The 19,328-nt window shown below is 35.8% G+C and overlaps 1 protein-coding gene across 2 annotated transcripts; it reads right to left on the bottom strand.

The window, feature by feature from the left end:
• Positions 1 to 562: 562 nt before the first annotated feature.
• On the bottom strand, positions 563 to 18,536 carry LOC110630182 (AUGMIN subunit 3). 2 transcript variants are annotated; one of them, XM_021777539.2, is made up of 18 exons: positions 18,157 to 18,535; positions 17,946 to 17,982; positions 17,546 to 17,649; positions 16,510 to 16,705; positions 16,274 to 16,340; positions 15,527 to 15,630; positions 14,559 to 14,643; positions 13,016 to 13,070; positions 12,263 to 12,394; positions 11,018 to 11,087; positions 9,746 to 9,803; positions 9,570 to 9,625; positions 9,048 to 9,200; positions 8,083 to 8,194; positions 7,840 to 7,981; positions 2,788 to 2,863; positions 1,545 to 1,640; positions 563 to 936 (listed from the first exon to the last, which is right to left on the bottom strand). In XM_021777539.2, exons 1-18 carry the CDS (start codon positions 18,330 to 18,332, stop codon positions 805 to 807), a joined length of 1,851 nt encoding a protein of 616 aa, XP_021633231.1. In that variant the 5' UTR covers positions 18,333 to 18,535; the 3' UTR covers positions 563 to 804. The 2 variants fall into 2 exon arrangements, with proteins under 2 accessions (XP_021633231.1, XP_043805513.1); XM_043949578.1 differs by lacking the exon at positions 9,048 to 9,200 and having other exon boundaries at positions 18,157 to 18,536.
• Positions 18,537 to 19,328: the final 792 nt, after the last annotated feature.

The following is a 19,328-nucleotide window of genomic DNA, read 5'->3' as shown; positions in this document are numbered from 1 at the left end:
TTTTTATTGAAATAATTTTTATTTTTTATAAAAATTAAGAAATGATAATTATTTTAATTAAAATTGAGCTAAACATACTTTATGGGTTTAAGACATAAGCATAAATCCCATTAGATATATCGTCCACAATGACTAAATATTAGGTAAAAATTTCGCTTGCATTGAAATGGTGGAATTGTGCGTACATATATACAGTTATATTTGTGCCTAAGATATTATATCTCTTGCTAGCAAATGGAAGAATCTAGCATTCGAAGAAAGAGTATCAACAGATCACTATGCATCACAGTTTCTCAGAGAGCTGAACTCACTTGTCTAGGTTCGGTAGAGCTCTGTTTGCTGAATGATAGCCAATGGATTTCGCAAATAACATGTCTATTTTTTTCCTCCAAAAATTTACGTTTTCCCTTCATATTTTTGTGGGCTACTGAAAGGACGAGCCGATGGGCGCATGGCAGCCAAGAAGGAGATTTCCTCTACTGGGGAATTGTGGGCAGCATAGATATCTGCATGCATATTTTATAATGCAGAGATGCTTTGGAGTTTGCAGCCAGCTTAACAGTGGTTTAAATAGAAGGTTAATATTAGTACGTCAAGTTTATATTTGGCATTTGTAAACAACACAAGCTGGGAACAGCAGTTACAATACCCTTTACAATGGCCACATTGACAACTCTACATGCAGTGATTCAGTAGTCTCTTTGTGCATTGGTTGGTCGGGGAGAAAAGAACCCCCCCCCCCCCCCCCCACAAAAAAAAAAAAAAAAAAAAAAAGAATTTAACTACATAAATGAAGTGAATGGGTTATGAAACTTGCAAAGCTCTAACTCGTGCAGTCAATTCTCTAACTTGGCTTCTCAAACGATCAGGGTTGCAGAAGAAGTCAACAAAAACACGCCTTTGAAGCCCAACCTCCTGCGAATGATGTTTCACAATCTACATGGCATAAAGAATGTTTATGAGGATTTCAGTTTGCATTTCAGCAACTAGTACACAGAAAAGAATAACAGCATTATTGAAGAATTGTGCTTCATATCTTCACACAGCTTAATTAGCTATACATGGAGAGAATAGAGCAATTTCACTGCACAGGCTGCCTTTTAAAGCAATCACAGGCGCATTGATTGTGTATATGCACACAGCCATGCTACCATGTTGGCCTAAGAACTGACATCGTGATCTCTTCTGTTTCTTTGAAATTTCTTTCAGCTTTTATAAACAAGATGATAGACATATCCAGCCGTTATTATCTTCAAATTCCTTACATCCAAGCGTGCAATTTAGTAATCATGGACACTGCTAGAGAACACCACCCAAACTTGGAGTTCGGCAATTTAATTTAATTTAGACTAGCCTGGTAAGGAGATGCATCTCAGTTCCAAAATTTTGAGGCGGATGATAAGAAGAGCCTGTGAGTTGCTCTCATTACCAATATAACATTCAAATAAGCACACAAGCAGATCATGGCAGGAGTCCACCAGTGCATAGTTTCAATCATTGGAAGAAACTAACCAATTAAAACATGGTAGTCAGTTTAACGTTACCTCATTCTTTTTACAGTGTTCAAGAGTGACCTCTTCCACTGCAGCAGAGAGCTTTGCATTTATCTTTTCCATTTCATCAAGCTCCTTCATCAATGGCTAAAAGAGTAGCAGCATACATCATGGAGTAAATATACCAAGTTAGAGTACAGAAGAATCACACACAGGAGGATAAAATGAGCATGACAGGTGAATATACAACAGAATAAAAAAAAGATCAGATGTGATAATCTAGTGGGAAATTTCTAAACCCATAACTTGCTGAAAAAATGTTACCAACTATTCCAATCATTTCAAGTAAATCCATGTATCATCCACAAATCCCTTTCTAGAACCAAACACATGAAGGCAATCTCTCCTCAAAGGCAACAGTTCTAAAACCACTGTAGAATCATAACAAGAACTGTTAGGAGTCTTGCAAGGGTAGAAACCAAATTTCCAAACAAAGCCAGGTAGTTATGTTTCTCCAAGCCTCCAAGTCCAAGGTGAAATTTTAAAGTAGACCCCACACATGAATCCTATGAGATAAACATGTCGGCATTCAAGATTTATGTTAGACATCATTATTTTCAATGCAGGTAAATTCCCTAGCTCAAAATCAATTTGGTTCTAAAAGCCTCAAGCATTAGATCAAAGTTTTCAGATATCATGAGCAAATTCATTAAACAAACTGGAAGATATTACTTCATCACAGCTCAAAATTATTATTTAATTTGGAATCCCAATAAAGAATTTAAATTAAGTATAACTGAACCAATTATATGCACATCACTTTCAGCCAATGGAAAGAGTATAAGCAAAGTGGGGTTAGCATTGTTGCAAAAATGTTCCACAAAAGTACATATTTTAAATACCCATGCCCATCATAACAGATGGTAAAAATGAGGCAGATATCAACCAGAGAATTAAAGCAGGATGATGATGCGAAGAAATGTGACAAGTCCAATGTCATTACAAACTACCAGCTAAGTTGAAGGGGAAGTTTATAAGCCCACAGTTAGACTAGCTGTATGCATGACGTGGTAGAAAGTGAAGAAACATGTCACAAATTAGCATATCAGAAATAAGAATGACAAAATGGACAATTACTGATCTTCTAAATTCATTATTGAATCATGAAAACTTCTGATATAAGAGTAATAAAAGCCTAAACAACCAAAAACATGCAGAAACAAAAACCAATGAATAAAAACAAGTGCAAGTAACAGAGACTGCAGGCAGTAATAAAGTGATGATGTAGTCATACACGTGGTGTCAATATTGGCTGCGCGGTTGTTGAAGATGCAAATAGTAATTGCTGTAAACTCTGAATAAGTATGCACCTAAAACAGACAAGCAGATAAAAAAGAAAACGAGAATCTGTTAAATTTGTGTTTAACATCACTATTAATAGTCATGATTTAAAAATACCAACAATTGTAATTGTTTCTCAGCTGATATGCCAAACGTTTTGTAATGTCAAGTCCAAAAAATATCAAATGATTTATATACTGAAACATCTTAATATTCACCTGTCTTCCAATCGCGTACACTGTAAACCATAACAATCACTATCCTCTAGCTCTAAAACACAATAGTAAAGAACAAATGCCACACTCAGCATACAAGCGTCCAACTAACTCATGGCATAATCAGAAGCATAGTCTCTTTCTGCCACGTATTCCCCCCCCCCCCCCCACACCATGCATCAATTAACCTTCATTTATAAATACATGCATGCATATACTATTGAGCTTGAATAATAACCTTGTTAGGGTTAAAAGAAATAAAACATAAGGTCTGTAACATGAGACTTAGATGCAGATAAAAATCACATTACACTTGAATGTGTTTAGGCGCACATCCACAAGTAAAAACTCAAACTCCATCATTTTTCCCCTTCAGTTCATTGTCAATTAAAATTACTTTATTAAACAAACAGTAGATCTCTCTGTTATAGGTTATAGTAAGTAAATATGATAATATAAGAAGTAAATATTGATAGATGAGTTAGTTACTTAATCTTAGGAATTGCATAATCATAGGCTTGATTTTCCTTCCTGTTTAGATACTGTCTCTCATGTATAAATAGGTTGTAATCTCTATTGTGATATACAACAAATATTATCTTTCTACATGGTATCAGAGTCTTTTTCGTAGAGATTTTTTTTCTCTTTTCTCTCTCGTAAAGTTTTAAAATTTTTTTGGAGATTTAGGGCTCCATTCATTTGGATTATCCATAAAGGGTAACATTTGGATCTCACTATCGCTGGAGTCGCCACACCGACCCCTTGTCAGATCTGAGGTTTGTTTGCCGCTCGGGTGTTGGGTGGAGGTGTTTTATTTGGTACTGTTCATCGGCACTGTTCACGGGTACTGTTCATCGACACTGTTCACGGTACTGTTTGTCGGTACTGTTCACGGGTACTGTTCTTCTGATCCTTTGCTATTTTGATTGTTTTGGGTTGGTTGTTCTGATGACTGAAGTTAAAACCACCGTAACTTATGTGATTCCTGTGATGACTAAAATCACGGAACACAAATTAAATGGATCTAATTTTTTAGACTGGAGCAAGACTATCTGTATTTATTTACGAAGTATTGCAATGGATGATCATCTTACCAAGGATCCTCCAACTGATGAAACTCGTAGAGATTGGATGAGGGATGATGCCCGTTTGTTTCTGCAGATTCGAAATTCTATTCATAGTGAGGTGATTAGTCTTATTAATCACTGTGAATTTGTTAAAGAATTAATGGAGTATTTGGAATTTTTGTATTTTGGCAAAAGGAATATTTTCCGTATTTATGATGTGTGTAAGGCGTTTTATCGAGCCCAGAAAAATGATAACTTTGACATCCTATTTTACGGATTTTAAAAGAGTTTATGAAGAACTTAATGTATTGATGCCCTTTAGTACAGATGTGAAAACTCAACAAGCTCAACGAGAGCAAATGGCAGTTATGAGCTTTCTTGCAGGTCTCCCTCCAGAGTTTGAGACAGCTAAATCTCAAATTTTTTCTGACTCTGAAATATCATCGTTACATGATGTGTTCACTAGGTTATTGCGTATAGAATCTCCAATTCTTTCACACCCCACTAGTGCCCTTGTTAGCCGCAATGACAGTAGCAGACAGAATAATAGAGGTGGTCAAAGGGGAGGTTTTAATGCTGGTAAAAGATCTCAGAATTCTGGGGAAACAGGTTCTACTTCTGACTCAGGAGGAATCATTTGTTATTACTGCCGCGAACCAGGACATACTAAGAAGACATGTCAAAAACTACAGAATAAGAATCAGCGCACACAAATGGCGCATATGGCAGTTGAGGCCCCTTCAGATCAGGGGATTTTGATATCTGAAGATGAGTGCACAATTCACCCAATACCAGGCATCTCTGAAATCCTCTAATTCCTCCTCTATCACTGCAATTGCCGAGTCAAGTAACTCTACTGCATGTCTTGTGTCTTCATCCTCCAAATGGGTTATTGATTCTGGGGCTACCGATCATATGTCAGGTAATTCTACCGATCATATGGATTTGCCGAAAGAAAAAATCGACATATTCTTGAAGTAGCCAGAGCCCTCTTATTCCAAATGAAAGTACCTAAATGTTTTTGGGCTGATGCTGTATCCACTGCTTGTTTTTTGATTAATCGCATGCCTTCCTCCATCCTTCATGATGATATCCCTTATAATATTTTGTTTCCCACTAAATCTTTGTTTCCTATTGAGCCACATATCTTTGGGTGTACTTGTTTTGTTCGTGATGTTCGTCCACAGGTTACTAAATTGGATCCCAAATCACTCAAATGTGTCTTCCTTGGCTACTCTCGACGTCAAAAAGGGTATCGTTGTTTTTCTCCTGATCTGAATCGGTATCTTGTGTCTACAGATGTAACATTCTTTGAGTCCACTCCGTTTTTTCCACCATCCTCTGTTTATAACGCCCAAGGTGAGGAAGATGACCTTTTGTTATACACTGTTCGCTCTCTGTCTCCTCAGACTACTCCTATGCCTTTCGCTCATGTGCCTGGTCGCCCTCCCATCTTTCTTGTGTATTCCAGACACTTAGAGGACTCTGACTCCGCTCCGCTACCTACTTCTTCGTCGACAGATCCTGTTCCCACTGATCCTTCACTGTCTGATTTGGATTTGCCCATTGCTCTTCGCAAAGGTAAACGTACTTGCACTTATCCTATTTCAGCTTGTGTCTCTTATGATCAATTATCCTCTTCTTCTCGTTGTTTTGCCACTGCTTTAGATTCTATTTCAGTTCCCAAAACTGTTATTGAGGCTTTGTCCCATCCTGGTTGGTGTACTGCAATGGAAGAGGAAATGATGGCCCTTGACACTAATGGTACTTGGGAGTTGATGTCCTTACCCCCAGGAAAGCGGGCTATTGGGTGCAAATGGGTGTTTGCAGTAAAAGTAAATCCTGATGGATCTGTTGCTCGCCTCAAGGCCCGTTTAGTGGCCAAAGGTTATGCACAAACTTATGGAGTTGACTATTCTGATACATTTTCCCCAGTTGCCAAGCTCGCATCTGTTCGATTGTTTATTTCCTTGGCAGCTACACATGATTGGCCTTTGCATCAACTGGATATTAAAAATGCTTTTCTTCATGGTGATCTTCAGGAGGAGGTTTATATTGAGCAACCACCTGGTTTTGTTGCTCAGGGGGAGTCAGGCAAGGTTTGTAGACTTCGAAAATCCCTTTATGGCTTGAAACAGAGTCCTCGGGCATGGTTTGGCAGGTTTAGTGAGGTGGTCCAACAGTTTGGAATGAAAATGAGTAAGTGTGATCACTCGGTGTTTTATAGAAATTCTGATAGTGGAGTAATTCTGCTTGTAGTATATGTGGATGATATCGTTATCACATGAAGTGATATTGCTGGCATCACATCCCTAAAAGAATTTCTTAAAACACAATTTCATACAAAAGATTTGGGTTCATTGAAATATTTCTTCGGAATCGAAGTTATGCGGGGTAAGAAAGGCATCTTCTTATCTCAAAGAAAATATGTTCTTGATTTGTTAGCAGAAACAGGAAAATTGGGTGCTAAGCCTTGTAGTGCCTCAATGACCCCTAACCTTCAACTTACCACAGAAGACAGTGAGCCATTTGCAGATCTTGAAAGATATAGAAGATTAGTTGGCAAGTTGAATTATTTGACGGTGACTCGTCCTGATATTGCATATTCAGTGAGTGTGGTAAGTCAGTTTATGTCATCTCCTACTATTGCCCAGTGGGATGCTTTGGGACAGATTCTTTGTTATCTTAAAGGGGCCCCAGGGCGAGGGCTATTCTATGGCAACCATGGGCACTCAAATATTGAATGCTTTTCTGATGCTGATTGGGCAGGCTCGAAGGTTGATAGGAGGTCAACTACTGGGTATTGTGTTTTTGTGGGAGGTAACTTGGTCTCATGGAAAAGTAAGAAGCAAAATGTGGTCTCCCGTTCTAGTGCTGAATCTGAATATCGAGCCATGGCACAAGCCGTTTGTGAAGTCTTGTGGGTACGTCAACTATTAGAAGAAGTTGGGTTCACAAATTCGGTGCCTGCTAAGTTGTGGTGTGATAATCAAGCAGCTATCCACATTGCCTCCAATCCAGTATTTCACGAGAGGACTAAACACATCGAGATTGATTGTCATTTTGTTCGTGAAAAGGTCCAACAAAAGATAACATCAACAGGACATATCCGAACTGGAGAACAATTAGGAGATATCTTTACTAAAGCTCTAAATGGAACTCGAGTTGATTATATATGTAACAAGTTGGGCATGATTAACATCTATACTCCAACTTGAGGGGGAGTGTTATAGGTTATAGTAAGTAAATATATTAATATAAGAAGTAAATATTGATAGATGAGTTAGTTACTTAATCTTAGGGATTGCATAATCATAGGCTTGATTTTCCTTCCTGTTTAGATACCGTCTCTCATGTATAAATAGGTTGTAATCTCTATTGTGATATACAACAAATATTATCTTTCTACACTCTCAAAAGTAAAAGTGATCTAACAAGAAGCTGTGGTGGTATTTGTAGAACATGTAAGCTCCTCATGTAACTTCTTGAGGATAGGTATATTTATCCTCGTGACAGGCACAAGAAATTTTTGCGTGACTTTTATATTTAATAAAAATTCATAATTGCTAACATTGCAACACCAAAAGAGCAAGCACTTGTTAAGGAAGTAATTTTGGGGTTAAATTCCAACAAAAAAACGTAACAAATAAGGAAAGAATGAAAGAAGAAATTTTCACATTTAGAAGACTATTTGGATACTTTAGTAAAAATATGGTTACTCACAATTCATTGATGCATCTATTTCTGTCTTCTGGAAGAGCGTTTTCAAGATCAGACTGCAGTGTCATCAAGTCAGAATGAAGAGCAGAAATCTGCTGTACAATGCCTGGGGCTGATACATATGTTGATAATCCAGCTTGAGCATCTAAGAATTTTTTTTTTCAGGAAAAGAAGTGCTGAATCTCATCGCCATTCAAAATCTAACTGACAAAGTAATTCACGAATCAAAAAGTATATGGTGTTTACTTGAATGAATGCTTAGAAGGTCTCTGACACCATGCATAAGAGTATCCTGATCATCCACTGCTCCTTGTTCTTGTATATCAGATGCAGCTTGAGTCAGCGCCAAGCAACGACCCTATAATGATTATATAATATTAATAAAGAAAAAAGTATAGTCCATTAACAGGGATCTCCATGATCAACCAACAAAAGGAAAAATTCAACTAAAAAGCATGCATGCACATGCTCATTTACCATAATGTCTTATCCCTAATCATGCCTACAGACCTGCAGCAGCCATGCACAGGAAAAATTTAATCTAATCTAATCCTGGCTATAGGCCAGTGCTGATCAGTTTCAAGCAGGAACACCAGTTCAGTAGACTCCAAGGTTCCCAGTGGTTTTAGTTCAAAAAAGGTCACGGTTCAAAAGTGGTTTCAATTCATTTCCAGTTGGATACTAGTTCGGAACTTTTTAAACTACAACAACATGAATATTCTATAGTACATAAATTTATAAGATATAGGTTAATGTTTAATAATACATCATTTCTTTCTCCATATCAACAAAATTAAAGGGAACCAATATGATTTTTTAAAAGAAAAAAAATAATGATTTTTAATCGGACCACTTTCAGTTTGAAACCAGTAGTTCATATTAAGCGATTTTGGTCTTGGTTCAAGCTTCAAGTAGAGGAGGCCCATAACCAACCCCCTAATAAACAATCCTAGCCTGGTTCATGAACTGGAACCATTTGACCAGTTCTAGTGCAGTTCACAGTTTGAACTAGACCATGGCCAGGAGTAATCCAATCCCTGATTTGCTAACAAGTGACTCATTAACTTTCCAAAATGAGCTCAATGTTGACTACCAATACGCATCGTTACAAGTAAATGTCCAGACAATGGCCATCTAGAAAATGATAGATGTAGTAATCTTCTCATAAAACTTTAAAATAAAAATATAATAAATTATTAAGGTTATAATACCACTCTGCCTTTAGTTGCTGACAGGTACCCTTGAAGCTCTGACTCAATAACTTTAAGTAATGAATATGCCCCAAGCATGTCCTTTTTTTCCAACTGACAAGCTATTTTTAAGAACTGGTGCCTTGCTAACTGATTGATGAGATGATTTATATACTGCAGCAAGAAATTAAGATTGTGAACTTGGTGGAATATATCCACATACATTCAAACTACACATTTTTCCAGCATCATTGTAATATTAGAGCATAAGTTGGTAGTCTTGCGTGATAAACTAATATTAACAAACTGCACCATTCCATGAATGTCAACTCTAAGTTAACATAACATAATGGAAGTATATTTTCAAAAATAATACATTAATTTAACGTAAGAATTACTTCTGAATTGGAACACAGGCACTGCAGGAAAAGGGAGGTTAAGGCATACTTGTAGTACGGGTCCTTATACATCATAGTCTAGCAAGCTATTATTTGCAGAAGAAAAGAATTAAAAGATATTAACACATAAAGTTCACAACAATACCACTTTCTGTCGACTAATATAATATTCTTGTCGCATGACCTTCAGATCATAATCACCTACAAGAGTATAAATTTACACCATAAAGCTTCGTAGAAATACAACAGAAAAATAAAAATAAAATAAAGAATAATTACTGTCAGCAACAGTTGTAAAACAGGAAAGTTGTCACCCAATACCTTGCAAAATGTATGTGTCTTGTAGTTGAGCAAGCTCCCAACAAAGATCCGGAATGGTCTGAAAGTTTGAGATTGAATCATTAGAATAAATGCAAATAAGGAGCTGATAATAACCCAGGAAAGATAATGAAATATAATTCATTGTCAGCGTCCCCAAACGAGTGATTGAGCAAAGGAATAGACACATGTAACCATTGGACTGGCTCCTGTTGTCGTGACCAACTTTTCTCTCTTTCTTTCCTCTTCATGCAGCTGCTGCCTCTCTATCTCCCCCCTCCCCCCCACTTTCCATTGACCATCACTTGGTCCATATGTTTCCAGCCATTAACAACTTCTTATTTCTCACAAGTTGAGCCATCTCAAATCATAGCCTAGTACGCAACCATCAAACACATCATTTTTTGATTGACCACTAATCTCCACAACAGACTCATTACTGCCATCTAAACATGGCCAATCCAGCTGCAACCAATTAACCTTAAGGTTATCCACCCCACTACAAGTTTCCACCTTTATGATTGCAAATTTACAATGTCCCTAATCTTCAGAACCATCAACCTAAAGCCATCCTTCTTTTTCTTGTGTATTGTTTCCAATCCTCACAACCACGAGCTAGACGTGCCATTTGGCCAACTTGTTTGCATGGACATTTGTAATAACTCTTCAATCTGCCACCAAAGAACTATATTCAACTTCAGCCACTCACACCTGGGGCTGGGCTCTTTGTGGCATTGGCCATGTTGTATTTGGGATATCCTATTGTTCACAGCTTATCAAATAGGTACTGGTAGTTATTTATAGGCGGATAACAATGAAAAGTTTCAACTCCATTTATATTTTTAAAGGGAACTACATCTAACTGCAAGCATCTAAGTAAATAATTTGTGTTGATTGACCAAGCATTCAAATTAATCATCTATCAGTAGGGAACTATGGTTTACTTTGCTCCACAACAATTGAAACATGCATTTGTCTAGTTAATCACAAAGATAACCAAGTATGCCTTTGTCTAATTAATCGCAAAGATAACCAATGTTGAGTACGTAAGAGTTTAGCAAAGCTCTAGGTTAATGCAACTATATCAGGCAACAAAAGATAGCCAACCTTACTATTTGGACCATTATAGAATAAATAATCAAGATTGTGAAAGACCTTTGGGGGCAAAAAAGCTTCGTTTTGGTCAGATTCCTAACTGCTTCAGAGATAATTTAGGTAATAATTGTGAAACAACTGGAAAGAGGAATCGAATAGGAAATTCACACATGTACATACCTCGGATAATAACTTCTCTTCTTTGTGATGAAGATTTGAAAGCTCCCCCACCAGTTCAGAATGCTTTCTTCTGCTCATTTTATATTAAATAAAAATGTATAATATTTAGCAACCAAAATGAATATTTTTCTAAAATACTTTCTGAAAACAGGAAAATCTGCAACCAAAATTGGAAATATTGAAGTTCATAAGGTTTAATCAGCAAGCATGAGGTTGCAGGTTTGTGCATGTGAGCCAAGGAACTAGAATATCCAGCCTCACAAAAACATGTCAAAATCAAGCCAAATTTTTCAAGAGGATTAAGGATATAAGTATTATCCTTGTGGGACAAAAAAGCTACCATCATTCAAAATAGAACTGGGGAATGTCCGAATGGAAGCTATTATGTCACTCTTATTCACTTTCAATTAAATGGTTATTGTATTAAATGGGGGGGGGGATTCTTTTAGAACTTTCAATTAAATGGTTATTTTATTAGATGGGGGGAATTCTTTTAGAAGTACAACAGAGAACCCATAGAAGTTTAGAGATAGCTGGGAACATGTTAATGAATGGTTAGATCTTCCTTACTAGTTTAAATTCGAATAAAATGGACGTAAAATTGAATGCCAAGATTTTTGTAACTATTAAGCTGAAATATTAACAAGAAACCATGAATGGTTTGATGACTAAAAGCACTTACATGACCTGAATTCACTATGGTGTCAGTATACAGCGAAATTTCACATGAACTCATTTCTTAATTATGAGAACTCCAAATAATAAGCAAAATTTCATTTTCAGCATACAGCGATTAAACTAGTAGTAACCATTTGTCTTTCAGTATCATGGAAGGATTTGAGCCATTGACAAGACAAAAGTAGCAAGATTCTAAATGACATTTACAAAAGCAGTAGATATCACTTTATCATATGCAGGATAACCTGTTTTGACCTATTATTTAAGAAACATTTAAGTAGATATAAGAGAAAGATTCAGATTTAATAATTTCACTTGGCAATAGAATAAATTTAAAATGTCATTAAGTACTTCAAAAAGACATGTTTGTTATAGCAGCACATTCCACTTTGTTTCCCATGTCACTAGAACTATATAAAAGAAGGTTGTGTTTCAAAATTTACATGCAATTCATAAAAACTCAAAATAATATTTCCTAATGACTTTTGAAGTATGAACAAAGCTGTAAAAAACTAGAAGTTTCAGCTAAAGAAAAAATGAGACAGTTTGAAAGATGAAAACTTTTACCTGAGAGTGTGAAGATCAAGATGAATATGAGCTTCATCTGAAGTTATTTGAGATTTAAGTGCCATGAGAATGGCTTGCTGCTTAGCATTCTCAACCTGAGCTTCAACCCATTGTCTTTCACTTGTTCCAAATCTGTCAATTTAGTTAACAGCTTATTTCCACAATTGACTTGAACAAAGTAGCAACCCAGAGAAAGGCCTCCAACAATTAGCCTCAAACTTTTTTTCCACTGACCCAACATAGACAGCATGATCATATAATCAAAAACGAAAATCATGCCCAGCACTCCATGCACGTGCATTTGTGTGTGTGTGTGTGTGTGAGAGAGAGAGAGAGAGAGGGAGAAGCTGAATAAATTGGCAAACACTTGGAATAGCATCATGATATGCTACTTAACTACTAATTCCAGATATAAGTACTTATAAACCGATGTCCAACCTATACACTTCCTGTAAAATAAACTTTTTAAGGGAAGTCAAGTTACACTGAGCATTAAAGATGAAAACTTCCAATCTTTAGTTTCTTTGACAAGAATGATTTGCAACGCCTAAAATTTGTATCACCTTGGATGGAACTGAAAAACTATCCTACACTAATTTAAAACCTCCACAATCATAACCTGTTAATTGGTAGTGCAGATCCCATTATCAAGAAAATGAATATATTTTCAGAGATTATATGAACCAAAAAAAAAATATAAAGGAAGTTTTGGAGGAATATTAATTTTGAAAAGATTATGGAAAAAATACATACATGGATCGAAGCCGTTGCAACTCAGATACACGTTGGTGATGAGATTGTTCTAAGTCTGACACATTAAAAACCAAATAATTTGGTCAGTGTCATAATAAATAATCTGATGCTCATGCATGTTCACATCAAGGATATCAAATTGCAATTATCAACATAATTGCATCAGTCTAATACCACAAGGACAGCAGGATCATCTCATGTTGTAACTATGCCAGCTAGCTGTAGCAAGGAAGATGGCAGTAGCTGTCAAATCTAAGTTGAGCTAAGAGGTGAAGATTGATTAGTTAGTTGAGCTGGATTGTTAATAAGCTGTGAGTTGTCAATTAACCATTGGTTCATTAGCTAGTAAAGTCAACAGTCAGTTGTAATTGAAAATAGTAGTTATATTACTGGAAGAATTATCACATCTAAGTTGAGCTCATTCTTTTCTCAATTTCCAATTCTGCCAAAATAATTGAGAGTGACTCTAAGGTCTAGGGTCTTGTTATGTTAACGAAATATATAAAGAAAAGGAACAAATAGAAGGTGGTTATGATTCTCAGTCAATGGATAAAGGGTGCCTTCAAGATATTTGTAGAAATGTCAGTTTCAATATACAAAGCTTGAAGCAAGAATTTTCTTATAGGTGAGGATAATTTTGAGGAAGAAAAAGAAAATTTTGTTAGTAGTTAGCAGTGGTTTTGTATTGAAATGGCATTCAACAAATGCATTATTCTCAAAGAATAGGAATTTGAGATTTGGAGAAAGCAGAGGAAAAGAAGGCAGCATTTACTTATTGGCACCTGCACATTCCTAAATATATTAAGTGAAAAAAAGAGGCCAAAAAATCACTGTTTTAACAACAGAGTCCAATTGACGTATGAAGTTCAACTGTTGATTCTTGAGTTTGGACATTGCAAGCCATTGATTGTGCTTGAAATCAGAATTCTTGTAATGAATGGCAGCGACTTCCATTTTCATTCTAGAGGAAAGAACGAGCTTGCAGGGGAGGGTAATGTCTTGTAACTAAGCCAGCTAGCTGTGGCAAGGAAGATGGCAGTAGCTATCAAAGTAAAGTTGAGCTAAGACATGAAGATTGATTAGTTAGTTGAGATGGGTTGTTAATAAGTTGGAGTTGCCAATTTGTCATAGGTTAAATAGTAAAGTCACAGTTAGTTGTAATTGAAAATAGAGGTAGTTTTATTACTGGAAGAATAAATTGGGTATTATTTTGATCCTGATCTAATGTCTGATTGCGAACCACAATGTAAAGATACGAGTCATTGATTGATAATATCAGAATATCTTTCTTCTTCCTATTTCTGTTCTTCTTCTTCTTCACTTTCCCTGTTTTCATGTTTGGTTGTGGCTCTGCCATAACATCTCACTACATTAGCTGTATTGCATGTGTTTCTATTAATACCTAGAACATCTGTTTTCATGTTTCAACACTCATGTACTCAAATTTTAATATATTCATGCTGGGGGTAAAATATACACCAAAATTGCAAGAAAGGGAAGAAACAACTTAAGCTAAAGGTACAAAAGCAAAAGGGAAGAGTACCTCTTACTAAAATATTTGAGATGTCATCAAGGCTCACCCATGAACATTTTGATTTTCCCTCTTCAGCAACAAGCCGAAAAGGACCCTGATTATAGCAATATATTAACACTACCATTGCAATAATATCCAAGATACACTATGATTGCAATAATATTTTTATAATCTCAGTCAGAATTATCAGGGTATGGAACATGTTGCTTAATGTTGGAGATAGTAGAAAAGGTTGTATAGAATATATTGAGCTGAGTACACTACAGAATAATAACACTAATGAAAGTTTTAACCCCAGCTAAATCAAGCATAGCTAGTTCCAAGCCGAAATAAAGCGCAGCATAAAAAGGTGACAACCACCATAATATCATCACATCCTTGTAATTTATCATCTGCACCAATTAATGGTGTTTGAGATAGTATGGTTATGTCCAAGTGAAGAACGATGCAATGTGGCAATTTAGAAGAATGAGCACATCTAAAACTTTCAATTATTAACAAAGAAGATGAGAGATAAATAAGAATGATATTCATTGATAAACAATTATCTATAGACTATGCATATGGCCCTAAACATAGAACTGAAAAAAGGAGCGATGCAGCTGCACCTGCACAATTGAGATTATAGCCAAGTAATAGATATTGCAAGCATACAACATTATTTGTATTAATACTGTAGGGAACAACACCAAAGCAGAAAAGAAGAAATGCAAAAATACTCAATTTTCTTCTTATTTTCTAAAAATATGATATTTGCATTCAAAGAGATTACAGATATAACATTAGCATAACTAAGACTATGCTTCCATTTGAAATCATTTAGAAATGAGAAACACTCAATGGAAACTTTATCTACACCACCCCTCTGGTTCAGATAAATTTCTTATCCAAATTTAGCCAACTTCAGTTTCTACCAGAACCAATATGGAGAACAAAATGGCTTCAAATATCCTAGATAATGAAAGTTTTCTGCATACCGTGTCCAACTGCTTAGAAAACCACTGATTTAGTTCCTTTATACAGGATGAATCTCCAAGCAAGTATGGATGAAAATCAGAGTAAGCTAAGTAAATGCCATCCTCTGCAGAAACAAAATGCTAGTGTCACCAAAAGGAAAAATCAAAAGATATTTTTCTTCATGCATGTGTTTGCATGTGAGTGAATCCCACTTTTTAGGAACAGTGGAGTTGGATTTGATGAATTTTGCATGCTTGACATCATAAGTCATAACTAATTGCAAAACTCTGCCTAAGAATAGTGCTTTGACCGTTGTCTTGGATCTTAAGTTTTATTTGCCGTTCTTTTTGATATTTCCAACCATGCACATCTTATACACAGTGTTTACACCCCAGTTTTTATTTTAACACTTTGCTATTGCTGATAGAGAGAGGAGATAATAATGGCAATGTGGACCACATGTCACCATAATAAGAGTCGCAACAAGTCCCATGTCTACCAGGTAAAATTATACAGAAGAAACTAAATTATACACCAATAATCATATCTGACCAAAAAGACTCTAACTTTAAGTTGCCCGTGTTTATCCTATTTACTAATTGGACCAAACTAAACCTATTGTGTTTCCAAATAAAAAAACTGGGTTGTAAAGTTCACATTTCTCACACAATATAATATGCTTTAAACTAAAGGAAAAAACAGCAACACCAGTGGTAAATGTCAAATGGTGAATGTGAGAAGTGTAAGCATGAAAAGGAAAATAATACCATCCCCAGAGTGATAATGAGCCAACTCTTGTGCTGTAGATGCAATCCTTCCAAGAACTTCATTCATCTACACGAGAATTTTAAAAAAAGGAAATAAATGAGAAGCAACTTGCTACTAGCAGTCTCATCTGATGAAAAGTTTGGGCATAGAAGCAATAAATAAGGAAACACCCAACTCAGAAAGAGAGTATTTTAACTACACAGCTATAGATTTTGCATTTCTTTTATTTCCATACCCGTAAATTTCGTGCAGAAAGACTATCATCTATTGATGTAAGGTGTCCATTGACAGTAGATGTTGCAGCAACTCGAGCCCGTCTCCCTTGAATCAAAGCCGATGCCTGGCCAGTGAGCATGTCAAATTGAGACTGTAGATACCTGAGCTGTCTCTGCAACTCTAAAGCTTCACTTTTATATGCCAGAGTTGCATCCCTAAAAGTGAATAGAGATCCATAAGTACTGGAAGAAAATGCTAAAATATAAGATCAAGCTTGAATGTTAAAACTATTTATTGATAGCGGTTTGAGTCCTTGAGAACCTTAATCATGACACAAAATGGTATAATCCACAACTACAAAATGCTTCAATTCTCTTACTTCAAAATTCTGACTTCACCTTAAGCAAAAAAAAAGTGCACAACACTGGAAGTAAAAACTTTATCATGCTTAACACCATTATATTGTATCCAAAAACCAGATTTTCTTTCCATAGAAACAAAAACTGATCGAATTGAGAGTCCAAAACACAGATAACATGCGTCAAAGCTACAAACCAGCATCCACAAAATCTCAGAATCAGTATCTTAACCTCATTCTAAAATTTCCTTACGCCAAAATGAGAGCAGCATGTTGACTAAACAAATTTCTTCCTCAGCTGAATATGAAAAGAAAAATGAAGAAGTGCATCTAATTGCAAAGAATTCCAATGAAAGCCAAATCCGGAAGATAATATTGCAGATTTCACTCTATTGACATTCATTCTAGTTTAATAATTCATCAATAATGTGTTTTGCAAGCAGTGAAATATGACATGAAACATGAACCAAAACTCAAACATCATGCACACTAGCTACCACTCTCTCTCAGGCCCCTTCCTCAACTGCTACGCAACTTACATGAAGATTATAGAAGGAAGACCAAAAATTAAAAGACAAAATCACTAACGGATTACTATGTCAAAACAATTTCCAATATCATCAAACTGAGAATAGCATAATACAATTTAATTGCAATAAGCTCTAAGAGAAACATGAGGGACTGAAATGAAAATTACCGTATATCTTTTAAACTTTCTTCAGATCCAAAAACTGCTTCCTGATTGTCTCTACCAGAAGAAAAGGCTGAAATGCTATCATAAGCAAAGTCTAAATCTTCCCCCTGTCCAGTCATATGATATATTCACTTTATTTCTTAAAAAACAAAAGGTACTTGCTTTAGAGCATCCATCAAACTTAGATCAAAGATAGGAAAGAGTGCATAACACCATAAAAATAGCCCACTTGGTGAGTGATACAGTAAATGAAGAAGAGTCAATTGTGTCATGGGATTTGGTCTTTGAGCATACTTGTAATGACCTACCCTCACTGCGCTCTATGCCATTACAAATATGAAGGGAATTTATATAAAAGACATTCTAATATTAAAATTTTAAGTAAGAAGCATGAGAATTTTACCTCCAGTAGCCTCCCTTCCTGCAGAAACTGCTCATACCTGGAACATAATTCACAAGGCAAGAATTAATCGACAACATAAATATCATTTGATACAGTTACCGAATTGAAGGCAATTACAGAGATAATTGTTCCTCTGGGCAGATCTTCTAGAGCATACGAACGAATTCTGAAAAAAATAATAAATAAATGAGAGAGGGAGTAGGTTAATAACTGGGAGAGTTCGGAGAGAGAAAGGACGTTGGAGGGGCGGAGGCTGGAGCAGATCCAGTCGAGGATGGGGCGAGCATCGTCGTATTGAAAGGGCCATTCGAAGCTGTCAGGGTCCAATGTATCAGCACCTTCATATCCCAATTCAACGAGCAAAGAGCACAATCGAGCTCCGCTCATTTCGATTGTTTATCGGCGATCAATTAGTTGAGCGTTGGTAGAGTTAAAGAGTAATGAGAGAGAGGGTTTTTGGCGCCGGCCTGATTGAAATCAGGCTGGTTTTTGAAGGTGGTGCTATCCGTAATACTCAGTGTTCCTTTCTTTTTACAGCTTTACTGTGCTTACATTTGTTAACTCCAAGCATTTTGAATTTTGAGTATTTCTACTCTCCCTTTTAAAAATATATATATTGGATTTTGAGTATTTTAAATTGGAGGTTTGTCTTTTCCTTTCCCTCTTGCTTCAAAAAAAAGAAGGCTTTTTTTCTTAGAAAGGACTAGGAGGAGCCACGCCCAACAAACGAGAATAATAAAATTAACATTTTATTTGAAAGGAGATAAAATGAAGTGAAGTTTTGTAAGATATAGTTTTTATATGGTAAAATTTCTCATGATTTTTTAATCTTAATAATTTTTTAATGTTTGAAAAGAAATAAGATTTAAAATCTTTTCCATCCACGGTTGAAATTAAAGATTTTTAAAAGCTTTTAAGAATTTTAATTTAAAAACTCACACTCCCTCTCAATTTTAAACATTGAACAATCTTTTATTACCTGAAAAAACCATCTGCGAAACAGAGGGTCATGGGAGAACTCAAACGATTTGAACCTCTTTTTTTCAGTCTGAAAAAATTGTAGAGAAAGGTTGACAGCGAAATTAGTTAATAAATCTGCACGGACATCCTTAGCTGTCCACTTCCTTTATGAAACAGGGGAAATTATACTTCTAACATGCTGATTTCTATGTGAATTTATTTATATAGGATGGTAAAATCATAATAAACATGTTCATGTTTTCAAAATAATTATTTTTTCTTTTAGATTATAGTTACCCTTAGTTGTCTCATTTCTTTGACATATCATGCAATTGTGTCGCAGGAAATAACCTTTCACTATAAAACTACTCGTGAAATTGACCATATAAAACTAGCAAAAACTCTTGATCCGCTAGAAGGAAC

Source organism: Manihot esculenta, chromosome 13 (genome assembly GCF_001659605.2).
Source record: "Manihot esculenta cultivar AM560-2 chromosome 13, M.esculenta_v8, whole genome shotgun sequence".
In the NCBI taxonomy this organism is placed as follows: Eukaryota; Viridiplantae; Streptophyta; class Magnoliopsida; order Malpighiales; family Euphorbiaceae; genus Manihot; species Manihot esculenta.
The sequence above is the reverse complement of the archived record's forward strand: the minus strand, read 5'-3'. Positions and strand labels throughout refer to the sequence as shown.